Source organism: Bombyx mori, chromosome 10 (assembly GCF_030269925.1).
Source record: "Bombyx mori chromosome 10, ASM3026992v2".
NCBI lineage: Eukaryota > Metazoa > Arthropoda > Insecta > Lepidoptera > Bombycidae > Bombyx > Bombyx mori.
In genome coordinates, this window is record NC_085116.1 from 4,359,803 (window position 1) to 4,381,110 (window position 21,308).

At 38.2% G+C, this 21,308-nt stretch overlaps 1 protein-coding gene across 1 annotated transcript in view; it reads right to left on the bottom strand.

The window, feature by feature from the left end:
- Positions 1-21,308, bottom strand: part of LOC101737962 (protein piccolo) — an 86,804-nt gene that overhangs the window by 51,363 nt on the left and 14,133 nt on the right. Inside the window, exons 3-7 of the mRNA XM_038013517.2 lie at positions 18,877-19,094; positions 18,250-18,438; positions 16,695-16,838; positions 15,965-16,058; positions 9,143-9,307 (exon numbers count right to left, since the gene is read on the bottom strand). Coding sequence (XP_037869445.1) covers positions 9,143-9,307; positions 15,965-16,058; positions 16,695-16,838; positions 18,250-18,438; positions 18,877-19,094 — 810 coding nt within the window. The remainder of the gene's footprint in view (positions 1-9,142; positions 9,308-15,964; positions 16,059-16,694; positions 16,839-18,249; positions 18,439-18,876; positions 19,095-21,308) is intronic.

Below are 21,308 nucleotides of genomic sequence, written 5' to 3' on the forward strand. Positions count from 1 at the left end.
TGTTATAAATCCAGAGAGTGCTAATCAATGTTGTGCAGGGCACGTGGCGTAACGGGATAGGTTGTGACTGACAGAAAAATTTAGATCAAGGGTTTCTTGCCCTTTAACTTCGTATGTATTCAATTCGGTTAATTTTTAAGAGGTGGATTCTGAGGGATAATGACGAACAACAATGTAGTGACACCGTTGGCAGTTGCGATTGAAGGCCGCTCGCTCGCGTACTAGATTCATCAATAAATAATAAAGGAACCTATTAGAATATTTAAAAAAAAAGATTCAGAACAATAACATTGTCATCAACAAAAAAATTTTTTATGATGATCATCTCTATGACAATCGTAAAAGTATAGCTGGAGTTATCAACTCAACTGGAGTTCTATGGACGTTTTACTAAGAATGACGCAGATCTTGCTCAAGGCCCTGCGTGAAAAAAAAAACAAATGACCTTTTTTTTAACGCAAACCCAATTATAGAATGAATACGATACACATTTACAAAGTACGTATCGACGGAAAGCAATTCGAATTGTATCGAAAAAATTCCGTCGATTATATCTATCATAGGTATAGAACGGCCTAGCCTGATAATTCCGAAGCTCCACTGGACGGAAACCATGTAATGCAATTTGATATGCAACCGAAAAGAAGCCAGAATTAATACCTGGTTCTGTTAACTCCTTTCGTTCTGGGTCAACGACTGGCTCATCGCCTGACTGTAAATGTTTAGGAAAATGTACATCTTATTGTGTTTTATAAGATGCACATAAACAAGTACGATAACGGTACGCAATTTTGTTATTATGAGTGACGAATTATTAAGAAGCGACGACCACCCACGTGTCCCGGAACTCCTGAGATCTGCCGCCACGTATCTGGACGCGTTCCAACGGACAATATATCGTGTCATAAAACTAAAACACGGTATTTTCTATGCAAAACAACATCGGCAACTTCGATAATCGTGACTTGCGTTTTCATTTGTTTTTGACATATTTTCGAGCATTCCTAATGAAATTCCTTAAAAATTGCGCAACTATAACTTCCCGACATTGAATTGATAGGATTACGGAGTTTTCATTTTTCATTACCAACAAGTTGTATACTTGTTGTTTGAGTTCTAAATTCGTTTTACCGATTCTGATAACAATTCCAAATTAGAATATAAACGCATCCTTAGAAGTACCTAATAATGGCAAATTCATGCCATTGTAATGGCATGGCATGGCATTCAAGTTATGTAAGATTAAATAAGAAAGTATTGATTACAGAGAAGAAGATGTTGTCAGATAATTTTTCAACTATACAACAAGACCAAGCACGGCTTGATCTGATCGTGAATTTTTTCTCAACATTCTCCTCCAACTGAAGAACTTGGTTACGGCGCAATTCAAAAACACTATTTGGGTGTGGTTTTGGGTACAAGCAGTGCAGGGGCGACGTAGTAAATGTAAAGATGTCAAAGCCGCGATCGGAGTCCGCGACATAACCAGTGCAGCCCCTATTTCCACGATTTTATTAAAGTCCAACCCCTCACTCTGGAGGGAGCCACTCGGCCGTAAAATAGAATCACTCGAGATAGAACAGCCTTTTGTTAACATAATGAATATTGTTATTATGCTGTTATGACGGTCGCGGTGATAACTATCAACTTCAATTAATCACGCTGTTAATGTAGAAGTACACTGATCTTCAATAATGTTAACAAATGTCTTTTCAATCTTCGAATTTTCGATCAAAAATCAGTTTTTTTTTTGATAGCCCTCTAGTTTTGTGTTGCTATTTTCTTACTATTGCTATGGAAAATGAGCTTGCGTTACACTGGGTGGTAAGTGATAAGTAATATAAGAGGTAATAATACCAGTCAAAGCAAGTCAATACAAGTCTACCATAGAAGGCTGTTCGTTCGTACGAAGTAGACGGGTGGTGCATGGTAGATATAAGATGACGTCATCGCTTTTACATTTTCATACTAGCATTCAACATGGAACATATGGCTCTTCAGAACGCTGAACAAAAATCTGGCTGGAGCCTCTCATATACCAATAGGTCGATATTAGAATACATGGCTTTTAATTGTTTTAATACAGCTGATCGTGTCACAAATTATTGAATTATTAAGTAATTGCGTCATATTCCTTGTTTGTTAGTATACGTTTTACCAATATTAATAAAATTCTTATTGAGAAAACCTTTCTGACTCGTGTCAGAAGTGTTTAAATAGAAACGAGTCATAGAATATGAGCATTAGCAATGAGAATGGATGGATGGAACAGCGTTAGTCAATCGGACCGCATATAAATGCGTTGGTCATCGCATGTTTACAATGCAAATTCATTTTGCACCAGGCGGCCGTACGTACACACATCCAACGTCCGACATGTCATGTGGAGCGAGACTCGCTACTTTCGTAGGGTGCAATCTCTACACTTTCAACGATATTTCGACGGGCGGACAAGAAAAATTATTTCGTCAAAAGCGTTAATTATATTGCTGGTGGCAATAGAAACATAAGAAAGTTTAAGAATAATAAAGTTAAGTAACAAGAAAAGAAAGCGGTCATTGACCGTTAAAATGACAGATAATACCTACACGTGGATAGTAATTATCTTATTATGTGAGTTAGGGAAATGAAATTTAATGCAAAACAAAATTATTGAACGAACATTGAAGTAATTAATATTATTTATTTTTATATAGAATGAACGGTTGAATACAACGCATTTTTCGTATAATGAATTTTTAATATGGCTAATTTTACCGCAGAATCGGAAGGAGAGATAACTCACGTACGGCTCTCAACGTGTAATTGCTTAATCTTGCGAACATTCGCGTAGGTTATAGGAATTCTCGCATACATTCTTAGACGCTAGTCATGTACATAGTGCACACCGAGAACATTATGGCCTATAGTACTTATTACATGTTGCGTATGGAGGAAAGGGCTGTTGTCTACATTCTCCGAGTCTCGCATGTTAATGAGCTCGCCGCAATAGTCCACGGCTTGTTTAGCAACTAGGGCCAACTCTCGTTAATCAATCCACATTCTCTTTTTAGACGGCGAGTTTGTTCTCCTTTTTTTATGAGAACTATTCAATAAGTTTATTTTAAATGTTTCGTACAGTAATTATGAGGTACGTTATTTGGTATGTACAATAGTCGAATGAGTTAATCTTTCAAGACCCGAAATATTCTGAGGAAAATGACTAATCCCATCAGTTTAAACGACTTTAGCAGAATGAGCCTAATTGAACTGGGAAGTCTATGACCGTTTTAGTCATGCTACTCGTTAACAGTAGGTGAGACTACAATTGTAACTAAAATTCAAATCAGACAGATTTTAAAACATTTATCTTTCACTGCTAGTTAAACTCGATCACGTTCCTCTGTACTAATTGTATGAAAAACATCGATTTCTTAAAACTACTCTCTCGCCAACTATAAATGTGTATTCCTTTACACGTATTGTGATAGAAACCTCCCCTATAGTGCCAACAAGGAATACCAAGTTTCATTACAATCGGATGAATGGTTTAAGTATCCATAAAGAACAAACATTCATTTTTATTTCTATTTATATGAAATCTTGTTTTGTATTGTTTAAATCTGTGTACAAGTTTTGTTTTGTGCATAAAGTATAAATAAATAAAATTGTTTGAGAAAAACTGGCACGATCTAATTGAAAAAAAAAGAGTAAATTATAAATATATTCGACGGATCTCGTCTTATACTTTGTCAGTTTGATATAGAAGGGCAAGAACACGGCCCACCTAGTATTATGCGGTTACCGGAGCCTATAAGTTTTACAGCGTAAGTGCCGTCATACAGACTGAAATACAAGGTTGAAATCTATCGTATTATCATATCTATTGTACAACGCCTGTTTCATTCTTCAAAACGAAAGCAGTGATTACGCAAATTTAGAAGTTTTACGAGTTTTTTTTTATTTATTCGTTCATCACTGAAGCCGTTAGTGAATATTTGATACGTCGGCGTAGTCGCATCGCTAGCAACGTACATAATATAAAGAGTAATTACCCATTATACCGCGAACGCTGCGAACTTATTGATGACATTCATTCTCATGCCGCTGTTAATAAAACTGCCAGATCATAGTTCACCGATCGTTAGTATCCAAAACGATAATAGCAATGAATGAATGTTGGCAGATAACAGACTGGTGTCCAACAGTGTCAAGGTCGCGACGGCGCGTTTGTTATGGCGAGCGGTGCCAACTAATGTCACAGCATCGGACCAGCCTTGCCCTTCTAAAACTAATAACGAGAAAAGGCAACTCCGGCGCTCAATTGACAAATAACACTATTGTTAAGCCATTAGACAGTGTTTAATGTTCTGAAAGTAATACTTGACCTACAATAATTCTTTTTGATTGTTAAAGCGTTTCGTTCGTAGCTCATTGTTTTGGATTTTTATCGACTACAAAAAAGGAGGATTATGACGATTTTAATAGAACGCTGATAATTTTTGCATTGAGCCATTTAAATTTTATCCAGTTCTGACCAGTACCTTTTTAGCTATCATTAATAATATATATCATTGTTGACTTCAACTACATCGTTAATATTGTCAATTATTTTGATGAGGTCGTTTTTTTTTGGTAATTTTTTTATATATTGTAGGGGTTCGGGTCTACTTGGACACTGTCGTTTTGAGCATTAAAATCACTTAATTATTTCCCAAAGACCATGCTTCCATTAACCTGTATGTACACGATGACTAATTTCAAGTGTAGCTTCCATGGAATTTCCGCGAGCAACGATTCATTCGTTTATCGCTCTATCATTGAGCATAATGTGTGTTATCAGACTGGCATCGCGCAGAGTCACTAGACAGCGTGGGCTCTGACACCGTGCCGTCACAACGATCAATTCACTCCACATTGACAAATGGCTTGAAGAAACTACACGTACCAAGAATTTCGGAATTGTTTAGAGAAACTTTCCAGTCTACGATTATTATCTAGTTATTGTCTAGCCTATCGTCGTCTTTTGTATGCGGGTATTTATCGCATCAAACCTATAATCAAATCGGAGAAAAGTGAAATAGATGAAGAAACTTTCGCAAGAGTCTTTGTATAACATGATTTTTTTTTTGAACATGCAAACAAGTCTTCTTGTAAGCATATTTTTCAGAACAATTGTAAATATTGCCGTATGAGTAACGTCACTAACGTCAGAGAAAGTGTTGTGTAAGGTGTGTACACCTGACCGAGGGCACCTGGCTGCCAGGTTCAGCCACAACGAAATCGGTTCTTACTTATTACGGAACAAAGTTCATTTTGAAACGAGAACCAAAGGTGGCATTTTATCCAGGGTCACCCTCAGGCATGTTAGTGACGATTGGCCGCCCCTATTTGAATACTGGCTTACGGTATTTTAACATTTTAAATCACATAATCCAATGAATTGGGACTACGTTTATCGAAGCGTGAATGCACGAGCAGCCGAAGGGATCCGAAAATGAAATATTCATTACATTCGTACTTTGGCAAAATGTATTTAGGTGCACGCTGTAACAGAGCAATTTGCACATTATATATCACACTTTCTATGTTCGAGAGAGACAGAAGAACATGCATTCTTCTCTAATTACCCAGTTTATATCATTGAAAGCAAAATAGTCAAATCACCTACGCAGTGATCACGAAGCTTATAATTAGAAAGGCTTCGGTACGCGGTAACATGAGTAGGGCGACAGACTATGCGGTGCTGCTGAAGGGGACGCCGGAAGAAACAAAGTATCCAATTTCTCCACTTCCCTAATTCTGACGCAATTACATCAATGTGGAGCTGCGACGAAGAAAACCGACCGCAGCCTGGCTCAAATCTAGATACCGCAGAGATCTCGTTACGGAACAGTAAATACGTTCTTATTGTTCGTTTACGTTTTTCGCGACATCGTTTTTCCAAATTAAAAAAAAAAACAACTGTTCCATTTTTCTTTTCCGCATTGAACGACTGACAATTCAAAAACGTTACGTCTTGAAATTATTTACATACTGCATAATCCGGTAAAAGCTAATTATTTTCGTTCATTTAAAACACAGCTTGTTGTTTCAAGAGTACTTTCACAAGTCCCGTTCACCGAGAGTGGTACACGTTTATTACTTTTCCCATTGTTACACCGACCGATATTAACGTGAACTAATTGACAGTCGCCTGTTAACTTAAAATTTTCATCCATTAATTTACTTGTCGCACGTCGGTCAAACGTCAGACGGTTACTTCGGTGATGGATGGTCGATGAGGCGTTAGCTCCGAGGGGAACATCCCTCATGCGAGGTGTCAACATTTGAGATTAAAATATTATAGAAAGAGTTAGTACTATTCAAATGTGTGTCTTAAATTAACGAGACACAATATTACAACGAACTCGAATTTACTACAGAATTATTAGCCACTGTATTTATTGTATTAGTTTTGTGAAGAGGCGAAATATTTACAAAACAAAAAATCTTAAAAGGTACACGAGAGCCCTTATCGCTCTGGGCCATGGGCGGGTAACACCAACATAAAACTTTTTACAATAGGATTCGAGATCGACTATAGGATTGTGCTTTCGCCATCCAAAATATCTAGAACCACCCTGTTCTTTGTATCAAATTTATTATTTCTACACGAGGAACGCGCCGAAGGTCAATCAAGTTGGTCATGAAGAAGCCCTCTTCATTTCAACAAAAATACACGTTTTGTCGCGTCATAATCATGTGATACAACATAACAATGAACAAGTGTTAGTTCGGACTGTAGTGTCGCCAATCAATAAGTTTTGGCAGAAGATTTTGAACAAGCTCTGTGTTTTGGTAATCGAATTTATGTATTTGGTAATTAGAGCAATTAAAGAGAAACTTATTTAGTATATAAATAAGTTTCTTTGAAATCAATTTGGGTAGCAAACGTTTCAATTTAAAATGTTTTAACGGAGCTATGCAATTTCGTTATACCGACATTTGCGGTTTTACCTGTCTAAGAACTCGCGGTGACTCACACATTATTTTATGAACTCCAAGGTCAGCACGGCTCGATTGATAGATAAAAGCGGTGTGCAATGTATTCATATTGCTACGCGCACCATGAAATCATATTTTCATACTCATGTCATTTGCAACTGTGTGATAACGACAATTAGCATTATAATTGATAAAAGCCGTGATAAACATACGATTAAAACATTTCAACGGAAAACTATTTCTCATGTTTACAGAGTATTGTTAGCTCATATTGGTTTTTATTTATTTATTGGAATACATGGTTGGGCGAGCTCACGGCCCAACTGATATCAAATAGTTTTTAGAGCCCAAATGATCGAAGAATGAGAGCACGTATGTAACTGATTCGCGAAAGATCTAGGCAGGATAATGGTAACTATCCATCTATAGCTCACATTGCTTTATTTCACGTCGTTGTTCCTTCAAAGATGAAGTTAGTCGTGGACATGTCTTCGGTTACGGTTGATACACTCATTTGCAGAATTTTAACTCAGAAAAGTAACACTGCTCTAAACGATCGTCTTATCTACTATGCCGCTGTGTCGTTCGCATATTTTGATGTCTTAAAGTATAAATATTTAAATGACTAACCTAAAAACCGATCGCGTAAATAAGCAGCAAGCAAGCAAATAATGGACATTAGGAATGATATAGACTAATCTAGAGAGTATAGACGTTGTGAATAACATTGGCCCAGGCCGTATTCAATCTAGCATTTAATCGTGAATGTTACTCGAAAGTTCCGAGGTGAATCGTTAGCTTGTTTTAAGTTTATCTTAAATAATACCTAGCTGTAATATAGTTTCTATTATGTCATTCGCTCAATGATAACGGTCCTATGAGTATCAGCCGTCAAGCATGCGTCGAGCAACGAAATACATGGGGAAGATCGCACGCCATTGGTATGTAAGGCGGTGCACGAAACAGATCTACTGCGTTAACACGATTTCGGGAAGATTTCCAATTCGGTAACACGTATATCATGCGATACGGCTATGAACCTACAAGTGCTTGATTAGCCGCTCTCACGACAACCATCTTCGAAACATTTCCGAAATTTATAACAGCATAATTTCGTTGCATGCAAAGCAATTAAAATGGTGTTTCGGTGTTTTTATAATACACTCTACGTGCGGGCTGTGAGACGAATATATCATAATTTAAAGGCCAACATGTGCGAAGTGTAGAAACTCTTCCAAACAAGAAAGATATTTTTAACCAACTTAAAAGGTATATACATGTTTATGCACATATATAAATGAAAGAAATGAAAGTTTTATAAACTCATACTTAAAAGATATTAATACAATCATTACAACTCTACGTTTACAGTGCAATAATTAGTCGCTAACGATAATAATTATTACTGTAAATTGGGTGTTACGATTGGCAGTAACAGTAGATAATTTCTTGTTCTTTTTATTATTACGAGCCTATGTCTACCACAATTAACTACATATTTCCTTTTATTAATGTATCATTTGAAATTGATTCTTTTTTTGATTGAGTTTTTTTTTTTACTAACCCAATGGCGATATCAACGTATAGTGCCACTATGTACGCTTAGAACTGTAAAGAATATATTACTACTATCATATTAATGTCCAAACATCAATAATTTGGTAAAACCTTATCAAATTTCCTATTCGGATTGTTATGAACATTTCAGAAGTTGTCATATTGGTTCGATTGCTTTCGATTGATGCGCTTATTAACGATCGACGTTTATTTTTATAGAAAGTAGGTAATAGTTGTTTCTGCTTTATCATTCAAGCTACCTATCGCTAGAGGGGTGATGTTATTTACAGAATCTTATACCTTTAAACGAGCAATTCTTGTATATATATAATCTGAATCTCGGAAACGGCTCCAACGATTTTCATAAAATTTAGTATACCAGGGGTTTTGGGGGCGATAAATCGATCTAGCTACGATTTATTTTCAGAAAATTTTGTTTTATTCGTGTTTTCAATAATCAACTCTTCCCGACATCTATTGGCGAATAATAATACTATTTTTCTTAATTGTAGGCAACTAACCGCTTTAAAGACACAACAAGATGGCGTTATCAAAAAAAAAACCGAGCAATGCTCGGTCATCATCTAGTATGTATTTAAGCGTGTATTCGTAGACTTACCCGGATCGGCGGCGAGCTGCCTATAAACGGAGAGGGCGACGTCGTCTTCGGTAACAAAGTCCCAGAGTCCGTCGCAAGCAATCACAACGAAGTCTTCGTCGCCGTCGAGGTCCACTGTCGCGATCTCGGGCCGCGCCGTCACGTACGGCTTGTATTGTGCGTCACCTACAAAAAAAAACAACCATTCACACTTTAAGGACAAAAACATACAATTGACGACTTACAATAGACCCCGGGTGGAAACAAATTAGGACACTTCAGCAAAAAAACCTTGAGAGTTATTTGTGGTCCTTATTAAAAATTGACGAATTACATTTTTTCTGTTCTATTGAATACCGTATTCGCATTTCGTATGATTATAAATTATTTTACTACATGTTTGAAAAACTGATTACCATGGTAAATCAAATCCGACCGTAAAAATCATAATCATATATAATAGTTTGGGACTCGTAATCTACCTAATACATTAATTTTATATATGAAAATTCTTAAGCCGATTGACACTTCACTCTGATAGACGTGCCCTACGATTTCGCCCGCGTTAAAACTTTATTTAGAAGGTATGAAACCCGCATTTCACTCTGGGTCATAAGTTAAGTTCCATTGCAATGGGTACTGTGGCAGTTTTGCTCTGCCTTCCCTATTAGGTTTTCATAAACTCTATCCAGAATGGTGGTTTTTGATGAACGCCTATATCGCAAAAAGAGTATTAAAGTAAAGTAATGAAAGTTTAAATTAAAATATAAATTTAAAGTCCATCGAACTATTATACTAATTAATCTAAGGAGAAGTTGTTTTACAGAATTGTTTGAAAAAATAAATTGGTACAGGATTGGTATCGATTTAACAGGGCCCATATTAGACTAATCTGGCATGAAACTTTGCGGATAGGTAGGTGTCGCTGTCGGGAAGGGAGCTGGAACTAAACGTCGAACCTAATCTCCCTTGGAACGCGATATCGATGAGTTCTAATCTCTCAATAGAAGAGGGAAGCTCACTGAGCGAAAATGTCAATATTGGATTGTAACTATTGTCGCCCTTTGGATTTATATGCGTTACGAGGGATGGCACTTTGATTTCGATCAGAATTGAGACCAATGATTCTTAAATTATGACGATTCATTTTCAGAATAAAATACAGATAACAATAACAGTCACTGCTTTACTAACAGCAACACATAAACACACACACATTATACTCATTCTGTGTTATATTTACATTTTCAAATACCGTAGAGTTAAATGGGATTTTTAAGAGGAATTTTCAGTTTCGACGTCCGTCGTTGCTTCCGCCTTTCTGTCTTCCCCCAAACGAAAATAAATTTACACCATACATAAAAATATCGATAAAAGTCGTAATTTCAAGGCGACCCTAAAATGCAACGAACGCGTGTCCAAGTGATCGATATAGTTCGTGCAAGTTGGGGTTGTAGCAACAGGAGGGTTGAAGTAGAGGAGGGTGCCCGGCGACTCACAGGCGCCCAACGCGCGCTCCTCAACACAATTGAGTTGTAAATGAATGCACTGCTGCTATTGTTTTAACTAGGTACACTAACGCACGTGGGATGTAATATTCATAAGTCGTAATGAAGCCCGGTTGACTTCGTCCAGTGGAACTATTGATGATATGCAACAGCCAGGTGTGAAGAATAGTCAATGAAAACTAAGCTGTTGAATTTGTATTGTTTCAATGGAGTTGGCTACAGTCAACATGTGAATATTTTCATATGACACTGACATATCATGTTTAGGTCTCACTTGCATTGGTATAACTGCCTCCCATGTCCGGCGTTTAGACTAGAGTGTGGTCTCATTACTCGGCCACTCACCAGTGCTAATTTTTCTTTTCCTACCTATAAGCATAGGCATAGACTTGAGAGGCTATATATGCGTTACCTTGGCGTGTAAGTGAGATCTCGGGGCTCAAACCGGAAGTGTTGCTAACACTGGCTCTGGCAAGAGCAGTGCTTCGCAGAAACTACAACCGAATCGGAAAGGCGACCCACGAGAAGATCCGGCGAGAAACTCAGTGGGCTGTGTCTGTGGGAGAGCGCTCATTATAACTTTAAGTACTTTAACTTAGAAGAAGAAAAGTACGAAAATGTGGCGAGTGGGAATTTTATATATGTGTATATATTTTCAATACAGCAATTTACCTATACCACAGTAGTCCTTACACTTGTAACACTTTACTGGTGGTAGTACCTCTTGTGAGTCCGCATGGTTTGAAGGGTGGGACCACCGTTGTAACTATACTGAGACCTTAGAACTCATATCTCAAGGTGGGTGGCGGCATGTACATTATAGGTGGACTGTTAGCTCGTCCACCCATATATGCAATAAAAAAATACCTTTGTTTGACTGGTAGAGAATGCCTTAGGCATTCAGTTCGCCTCTGTACTCTTGTGCAAAAGTTAAATAAATAATTTAAAGTTACTACAACAACTGGGTTGCAATACTCAATAGCTGAAGAAGCTGGAGTCAGATATTCGTATATTTTAACAGTCGAAGATATTCCATCTATCCGTGTCCATTGGCTTCTTCTTTTTTGTTTATTACTTTATAACTTCTAAGCTTTTAAACTCATTATTCCGGTATAATAGTAATAACAAAGGATCTACAAATTTAAGTTATGAACCAGAGAGTGACACAAGCAATAATTTATCTCGAGAAAATACAACCGTGTCATGCGAACAGTATTATTCAAAGATTAAAAACCCACTAAAACGTAAAATTAGTTATATATTATTATTAAGGATAGATTCATTCATATGCAAACCATATAACAGTATAGATCGTACCTTTATTTTAATATTTCTGGTAATTATAGCAGAAGTAAAAAAAAAAAAAAACTGCCTCAAAAAAAAAGGTGCTATTTTCACCATGAATATCGCAAAAAACCTAAACGAGATCTTAAACGTGACATTTACGGTAAATATGAAACGCCCAGCGTGATATCCAGACGCAGCATCCGTCCCTGCGAGGGCGGACACAACAAACAGTTTAATGATCGGCACACGACATCAATAAAGTAAGTCGCGCCGTGAAAAATGACCGTGCACCCGCGCTCTCTCCCAATAACAATATAACGACCGATTAACTTCACTTTTAAGCGTCCGGGGTTCTCGGTAACGCAGATTTTTTTAAATTACTGTATGATTTTTTTAATAAGATTGTTCTATTAAAAGGAATGCCAGTTTTAGGGTACACCTTTATTATCGTATCTTCTTGTTTCTCCATTGAAATCAAATATTTCTAATCAAACGATGTGTGTCTACTGTCTTTCGTCTCGTTAATTCTTGTCGGTAAAGATAAAATTTATGCAAATTGCTCACTTTTTACGCCGTTTTTTTTTTAAGACTTAAGTTAGATTTGTTAAAATACCATTTATTACAAATAATATCGGTTGTTTTAAAATTTAAAAAAAAAGAGTATTTTTACACAGATATTTTCAGCCTTGGTCATGGTACACCTTCGTGCTCTAATTCGTGATGGTTAGAAATTAATTTAAAAAAAAACACATTAATCAAAATTTGTAGTCACCTGGGTCTACTCTGAGAATCTCATTTCGTTAATGCCGACGCTGGACTGTTTGTCACAGACGTCCTGCCTATCCCAGCTGCTATTATAACAATACGTTAATTGACTGACCAAAAAATTTGGACCAATATTTAATAATTGTTTACTGGTGGTAGGACCTCTTGTGAGTCCGCGCGGGTAGATACCACCGCCCTGCCTATTTCTGCCGTGAAGTATTAATGCGTTTCGGTTTGAAGGGTGGAGCAGCCGTTGTAACCATACTGAGACCTTAGAACTTATATCTCAAGGTGGGTGGCGCATTTACGTTGTAGATGTCTATGGGCTCCAGTAACCACTTAACATCAGGTGGGCTCTGAGATCTTCCAACCATTAAAGCAATAAAAAAAAAATCACCAGATAAGAGCGAGCGGTGGAAACTTCAATATCCTATTCCTGTCTACGTACTGTAAACGGGCAAACAACTTATTCAAAAAGATGAACAGTGTAATGCAAAGATTAAAAACATCCGTCGTTTTTTTTTAAGTGATTTTATGACCTGTTAACTAAGACCTTTAAGTCATGTCTTATTTTAATTTATATTCTTATTTTTATGAAGAATGATAATATGGAGTGAAATGAAATGAAAATGATAAATTTGAGACATTAATCAAGTGGGATGAAATTAAATGAAATGAGATGATATGGGATGAAATATAATCTTAGTAAAATGGTGGTCATTTACTAAGATTTTTTCAGTGTACTTTTTGGAGGATCCCGAGAAGTTGCGTCCAGCGGCTTTGTTTCATTTTCCCACATTTGTGCACTTTCACAGATATTAAACAGTTAATAAACCACCGTTACTACACATTTAAGCCTGAAGAAATACTAAATAGACAAAATAAAACAAATCACACAACTTCACTCCTCGCGTTCCCGCCAAAAAGTCCACGTCCGTCGTAAATGCTAAGTCGCAAAGATGACAGGGTAATAGACATGAAGCGTCCCAGTGAAGTTTTTATGTCGTTCCTTCAGTCATACGTCAATAAAAAAAAGTCACGAGCCGTGCACCTCAATCTTGTAATGCGCCTCGGGAGCATTTCGCACACAACATTCGAGTTCTTGAAGTACCTACTTGATATTTGTTCTGTTGCGTTTTTTAACGCTCCACAAAAACCGAATGGTGACAATGGAGTTTTTATGTTTTCCTTGGAAACTCTACCTTGTCAATTTTTTTTTTCTTGGATCCAAATAATTCAGCTATTTCTTTATTTCAGTAGGTTATGCTTTATAATACCAAAATTATTTAAATTTACTCTTAATTTTCACTGGCCACTAAATAGATAGTGACTAACTATTAAAAAAACAAAATCAAATGATCCCTCATCTGACGTAAAGATTACTATTTACTATACTATAAATTGTAAATGAATAAAGTAAATGCGAGATGATATCGTAAATGTTGTTGGTGACGTTGACTCGAATCGCCTCAACAGTCGACGAGACCTCGGTAGCAAGTCCGACCGAGACCATTACCATGTAACAGCTTCTAACATACCCTAACACAAGAACTTGAAATATGTACTACAATTTTTTTTCCGGACAGGGCCGAACATTATACAAGGAGTCCGCGCCTAGGGAGCACGCGGGGTATGTGCATGCAGTCTGTTAAGAGCAGACCGCAGGCTTAGGTTATTTTAGGATAAGTCCGATCGAGACGTCCGATCTCCGCCCGAGGTCAGAACCCGGGGCTTTCCCGCGGTCAACACTACAACCAGACTCGCGGCTCCACTTCGAGAACTTCGAGGCGATCGTCGACAACTAACGACGCCGGTCTCTGCGGCACGGCGACCCATCAGGCAGCACGGGCGATACCGCTGGTATTCCAGGATACCCCGCTGGGTAAGAATCAGCCTGCCGGGTCGGAATACAATACGCTGCCGACCGAGTTGTTCTTCCACAGTACATCTGACAACAATAGCAACGACGGCAATGCAAATCGCACGGCGGAAACCAATCGCCGACGCGTCACCCCATCCTCTTGGTGCAAGCGCTCTAAAGTGGCGGTAGAGTGCAGCGCAGTCTCGACCCCCTCAGGTCACCCTGTGACCATTACTTGGTGGAGACTCCTCACAGAGACCGGAGCTGAACAAACGGCCTCTTCCGACCCCCGGCTCGGCGGCAGCGGAACGGCGCCGAGAGGGAGGAAGAGCTTTCTCTCTCCTGTCCCACCATCTCCTGGGAGATGATAGACTCACAGAAGTCGTGCATCTCGCTCTGTAAAAGCGGGGCAGTATGCGAGCGCATGCTCCGCTGTATTATCATCTTCTCATCATAGCCACTGCAGTGTTGGAATTCCAGCGTCGGTTCCCTCCGGGCGACGTGGTACAGATAACGGCCGAAGCAGCCGTGACCCGTGAGTACCTGCGTCACTCGTAAGGTGTGACGTCCTCAATTGCGATTCACTCAGACTGAGAGGCAGTGGCGGATCGCCTCGACTGTTCGTCACCCGTAGACGGGGTTCGGCATGCAGCCTGCCAAAATTGGAGCCTCCGCGTTCGTACTACCGTCGCACCGGGACGCGACTCTTCCTCCATGGAACGAAGATCGCGTCGCCACGCGCAATCCACGACGAGCGCCTTCACCTCCAGGCCCCCAAACATTATCTGAATTGTGAACTAAGAATGTATGTAGGAAAATACAATGCAGATCATGCGACTTCACACAGAAGAGAAGTAACAGTATTAGTGATATCTTTCTTATTCATAGCCGGGCAAATAATTATCGTTCAGACTCTCTGGACGCCTGTAACATCGCTCTGAAAAACTTACGATAGGAATTTTCTTTCACGAGCACAACATGACTGAACTGTACGCTATCAATAAAAATCATTGATTTACTCTTAGTTAAATCAAAGTATAAGTACCCTTTGTGGCGGGTAGCCATCATACAACGCAAGATAATTGACAGATGCCTGAATCTCGCTTACGACATTTTCAAGATAAGCTTGCATATATACAAGTTATGAACAACAACATTCGGACCGTCGGTCTACCGAGCAATATCATCCGCTCGGTGGAAGATCTTCCCTTTGTCGTATATCTTCCCAAACCCTTGAACATCAAATTTCGGCCTGAAGGCATCTCCACACTCTTAGCGCAGTAGGTAAATGATTATATTTATGTACCCTCGTTTGTCCACTTTTTGTGCGCACGCTACGGTACATAAACGTGGCGCTATGGAGAAGCGAATGATGGCGATACAAAGCTTAGTTTTAATATCGTAACGGCTTTATTAACTTACCAATGGCCCTGGAAACTGCCAATTGACCGTTGACTCGCCACGTGCCCCAGTAGATTACTGTCCCTCCGCTTGTCTCTATCCGATCTCGTTCGTCCTGTATCCAAAATTTATTTATTTATTTACCAACGACTTTCTAAGTTTTCTCTAGTTTATCTAAATATCCTCCAAAATTTCCAATAAGCAACAAACTGTAACTATTTGAGAAATATACTGAAATGAAACATTATAAAGATAATGTTGCAACTCTCAGTATAAGATCACCCAGGTCTCAACATGTGCCCACCCAATGCTAAGTGTAGGCCTCTTCATATGCACTCCATTCGTTTCGGTCTTTTGCCTTTCACTTTCAGTTCTTACCAGCTATTAGCCCCGGGTAAAATAAAATAAATAATACACTAAAATAACCTAACTATTGTGTATATAAAAAACGACTTTAAGACGAAGCTGTTCTAGAATCTTTCTATCCGTCTTGGAACCAGAAATCATAATGGCTGGACTGCATGAACATTATAACGACGAACCTATTTTTATACTAGAAAACACATTTTTTTAATGCCATCCTAATCCATTTGGTTGCTCAATTATTTTAAGCTCAACGATTTGTGAAAATATTACTTATATTGTTTAAAAAACACAAATCAAATCAATCAAGCCAAATCAAGTTTTTGATACCCTCAAAAACGTTATGATAATTTTTTTAAATAATAATTTAACGTTGTTGCTAACTAACCTGTCGTCCCGGTTTGTGCGGGCGCACGAGCTGCATGAGCCGCATGCGCTTGGCGAGCAGCGCCAGCGAGTCGCCCGCCCAGGCCGCCAGCAGCTGCGACCCGCGCAGGCACACCGCCACCGCCGTGCTGCCACCGTTCGCTCGCTGTGCAAACAAACCCTCGCGTCATACATACGATACGATACTTGTTTGAACTCGTTCCAGATTCATAATCACACAATCTTGATTTTTTTTTTAATTGCTTAGATGGATGGACGAGCTCACAGCCCTCCTGGTGTTAAGTGGTTACTGAAGCCCATAGACATCTACAACTTAAATGCGCCACCCACCTTGAGATATAAGTTCTAAGATCTCAGTATAGTTACAACGACTACCCTACCTTTCAGACCGAAACGCATTACTGCTTCACGGCAGAAATTGGCAGGGCGGTGGTATCTATCCGCGCGGACTCACAAGAGGTCCTACCACCAGTAAACAATTATTAAATATTAATACCATAGATTTACGATAGTCAAGGTTTAACATATTTGTTGTGGCGAGTTTATTAGCGTGTTTAATGTACTACCCTATAGATGGCGTTATTACATACTCTGTTCATATATTAAATGGTTTATTATAAAAATGCTTTACCAAGATACTACAAAAGACTACATAGGCGAAGGCGCCATCACATACAAAACGTTTATGAACTTAATTAATAAAATAAAACAAATTCATGTTGCTTCACTCCTCGCGTTCCAGCTAATAATTTCTAATAAACACTTCAGTAAGTTAACAACGAGTAGTAGTACTTAAACTCCTGAAAAGTATCGATAATGTTCTAGTATCGATACTTTAATGGACGTCGAGTGACGACCTGTACTAGATACTTTTGACTAGAATCTGCCCCGGACATGAATATTTTATACTCGATAGATTCGCAGAAATCGCAATTCTATTTGAATTTAAGGTTGCGATTAGCAGAGAATACAGACTTTATACAGCAAATAAGTACGAATGTATATTAGGTTACGTTGTGAACACTTTCCGGTACATTTTTTTTGTACTTAGAGCTTCTTACTTAGCTATATTTTGAATTCACCGCTCAAGGTATACAATATTCCCAGCTTCGCTACCTAAACTTTTCACATTTATCAATCCCTAGTCAACAGATGCCGCTACTGTGTGAAACCAACTGTAACTCTTTTAAAAAAAATGTAATAGGTGACGCTACTTTTGGTAATAGACTAGCATAGGTAGAATAAGGAAATGTGAAGATCATAGAAATAAAGAGTCCCAATCGCCCTCCCCTCCCTTTTTTAGTCGTAGTTAGGAATGCAAAGTATGAATGGAATGAATGAAAGTACGAGAGGAATAAATGTGAGAACTGGTATGATAAAAAGGCTCGGAATGAATGCGTTACCTAGGTTTTAAGCCTCTTATGGGCTGGAGTATAAACTAAAATTAAAACTGAAACAAAAAACGTAGATAAGAATCTCCGGCTTTGTTTTTGCTAGAGGTACTGAAAATCAAAATTGACTAGCATATTGATTGAGGATCCATAGTTTCTCCATACCTCTTGATTACTTTTCCTGATAAATTCTGCATCGGTTCTTAAGAAGGCGTCTCGCATCGCTCGTTGTAGGTCAGTAGTGAAATGTGGGCTCTCAATGAGGTACTGGTGTAAATGCGCCGCGCAATAAGTCGCCGCGGCCGAGCCTGCATGCCCATCATACACTGCATAGAAACTTGTAGGCTCTGTCGTCTGAAAACACAACAAATGAACATTAGGTATTTTGATAAAAAACCATACTAAATATTACGCTAAGATTTCTTTCTTTAAGTTCTACTAGTAGAAGGACCCTCTAGTGAGTCCGCGCAGGAAGGTACCACCACCCTGCCTATTTCTGCCGTGAAGCCGTATTGCGTTTCGGTTTGAAGAGTGGGGCAGCCGTTGTAACTATACTTGAGACCTTACAACTTATATCTCAAGGTGGGTAGCGCATTTACGTTGTAAAAGTCTATGGGCTCCAGTAACCACTTAACACCAGGTGGACTGCGAGCTCGTCCCCCCATCTAAACAATTAAAAAAAGTTTTAATGCTGAAGGCTGACACTATGTACAGACAATAATCGCTCTATAACGACTTCCATAAGTCAGATAAGAAAAGTTGATGACTGATGAAAAATTATAATAAACTTACTTCTTTTCCAAACAGTGCCTCCAAATTTCCGAATTCAACGTGTCTATCTTCCATAACTCTCCTACCGTTTTTGGTGGCACATGAAACAGTCTTGAGATCTCTTTGTGCGATAGGAGGTGGGGGAGGGAGTGTGTCAAGCTTGGAATTATCTAAGTACCGCAAGCATACATTGTTTACACGGGCTGTCACAGCTTGCATCAGTCTCAGCGCTATATAAACTGAAACAGAAAACCCTTTGTTATTACATAACCAATTACAACAGTGGGTTTTGTTGAAAATACGCAAAAAAAAAGTTGACGGTAATGTTGCTTGCGTAATCTAAAAATTACAGGCTCTGGTTGCTAGTATTACGAAAACATACATTCCGTGAGGTTTGTGTTGTAGGATTTCATATTTATAAATTGTTAAAATTGTTAAAATCACTAATTAAATACGTTCCGCCGGTAAATTTTTGATTTCAAGTTACCACAATGTTAAGCCAATATCATATTGTCCTGTTAGGAAAAAAAAAATTAGGCAAATTTACTATTATCTATTCTGATTTTATAAAATATGGCGGGCTTGTTGTCGTTATGAGAGAAAGAGGAGTGAGTGAAGATGACGGCTGATAGAGGAGAATGAAGAAGAACACTTTTGAAGTCGTCGTGGCCTAACGGAAAAGAAGTCCAGAGCATTCGTGTTGAGCGATGCACCGGTGTTCGAAGCTCAGGCGGGTACCAATTTTTCTAATGAAATACGTACTTGAGAAATGTTCACGATTGACTTCCACAAAATGAAACCGGCAAAATTATAATTTGCGTAATTACTGGTGGTAGGACCTCTTGTGAGTCCACACGGGTAGGTACCACCACCCTGCCTATTTCTACCGTGAAGCAGTAATGCGTTTCGGTTTGAAGGGTGGGGCAGCCGTTGTAACAATACTTGAGACCTTAGAACTTATATCTCAAGGTAGGTGGCGCATTTACGTTGTGGACGTCTATGGGCACCAGTAACCACTTAACACCAGGTGGTCTGTGAGGTCGTCCACCCATTTAAGCAATAAAAATTTAAAAAAATTGCAAATTTGCTAATAACGTTAATGACGTCACCTCGCTCAATTCGAACACCTCCATTTAGAATAGAATAGAGTGCAGATAATATCGATATTAATTATGCATTCATGCCATTTGCGTTCGCAATATAATCTTATGCGTTGAGGTTTTCGACTCATACCTGTGACATCAATAGCTCTAATATTGCATTAATCATCATGTGATATAATTTAGCGTACGTAAGGGGCCACTGGTAATTTTAAGCTTAGATGTATTGAATATTAATACGCAGTATGCTGAACTTCGCCACATTGATCCACTAGACTTACGTCTGTTTCGAAATCTTGGCATGAGTCACATAGATCTACATTCATTCATAATTCAAGATAAGTCGCGTTCATAAGTTAAAGGTGAGCTAACAACTCGATACGAAGACATGCTGTTTTATCAGTATATATCACGTGATATACGCCTTATCAAAATATTTCTTGCATTGGATATCAATCAAACCCTTCACATTATCATAGCGATAACTATGTTATTAAATGTGGTCATCCATCGTCTGTTAGGAGGTTTTTCAGTGAATCATTCAAATTGTTATCTTTAAAAAAAAATCAAAAGTAATATAAATTATTATTTAATACTAGCTGACCCGGCAGACTTCGTAGTGCCTCAATCGATAAATAAAATACCTAAACTTTTGTATAAGATAAACTTAAAACAAACAAAAGGAATCGGTCCGATGGGGGACACATCAAATAAAAACAAAATTGTTATTTTTATTTAATTCCGAGCATTTACATATTTATCTACCTTTTAAGCCTTCTCTGGACTTCCACAAATAATTCAAGACCAAAACTACCCAAATCGGTTCAGCCGTTCTCGAGTTTTAGCGAGACTAACGAACAGCAATTCATTTTTATATATAGAGATTATAGCAAATTTTCTACTATGCCGTGATAAAACAAACCTATATTATGCAAACAGTGTAGTCCATCATAATAAGTACTAATAATTTATAGTTCAATAACTTAGCACAACGTATCTAGGTCGATCCTATACATAGGAATTTTGCTTATATAATAATTAAATTCATATACAAATCGACCGGTCAGTATTCAGTTCAGAATGAACAACGGAACTTTTGTTGGTCACAGTTAATGCGGATGATGAAACTAATCAACACTTTGCCATCTATAGATGATATCATTTTTTATAAAAATTCGCGGTCAAAATGAGTCGACTAACAACAACAGGTAATATAGAACAGCGAATATAAGTACTCATGTTTGTGTTATTTTATTTATGATATATGATAATCTTGTTCATTCTAAATACAGATATATGTGATCAATTTCGCCCTAACTTAATAAGGTTATGAACCATATTTAGTTGCGGGGC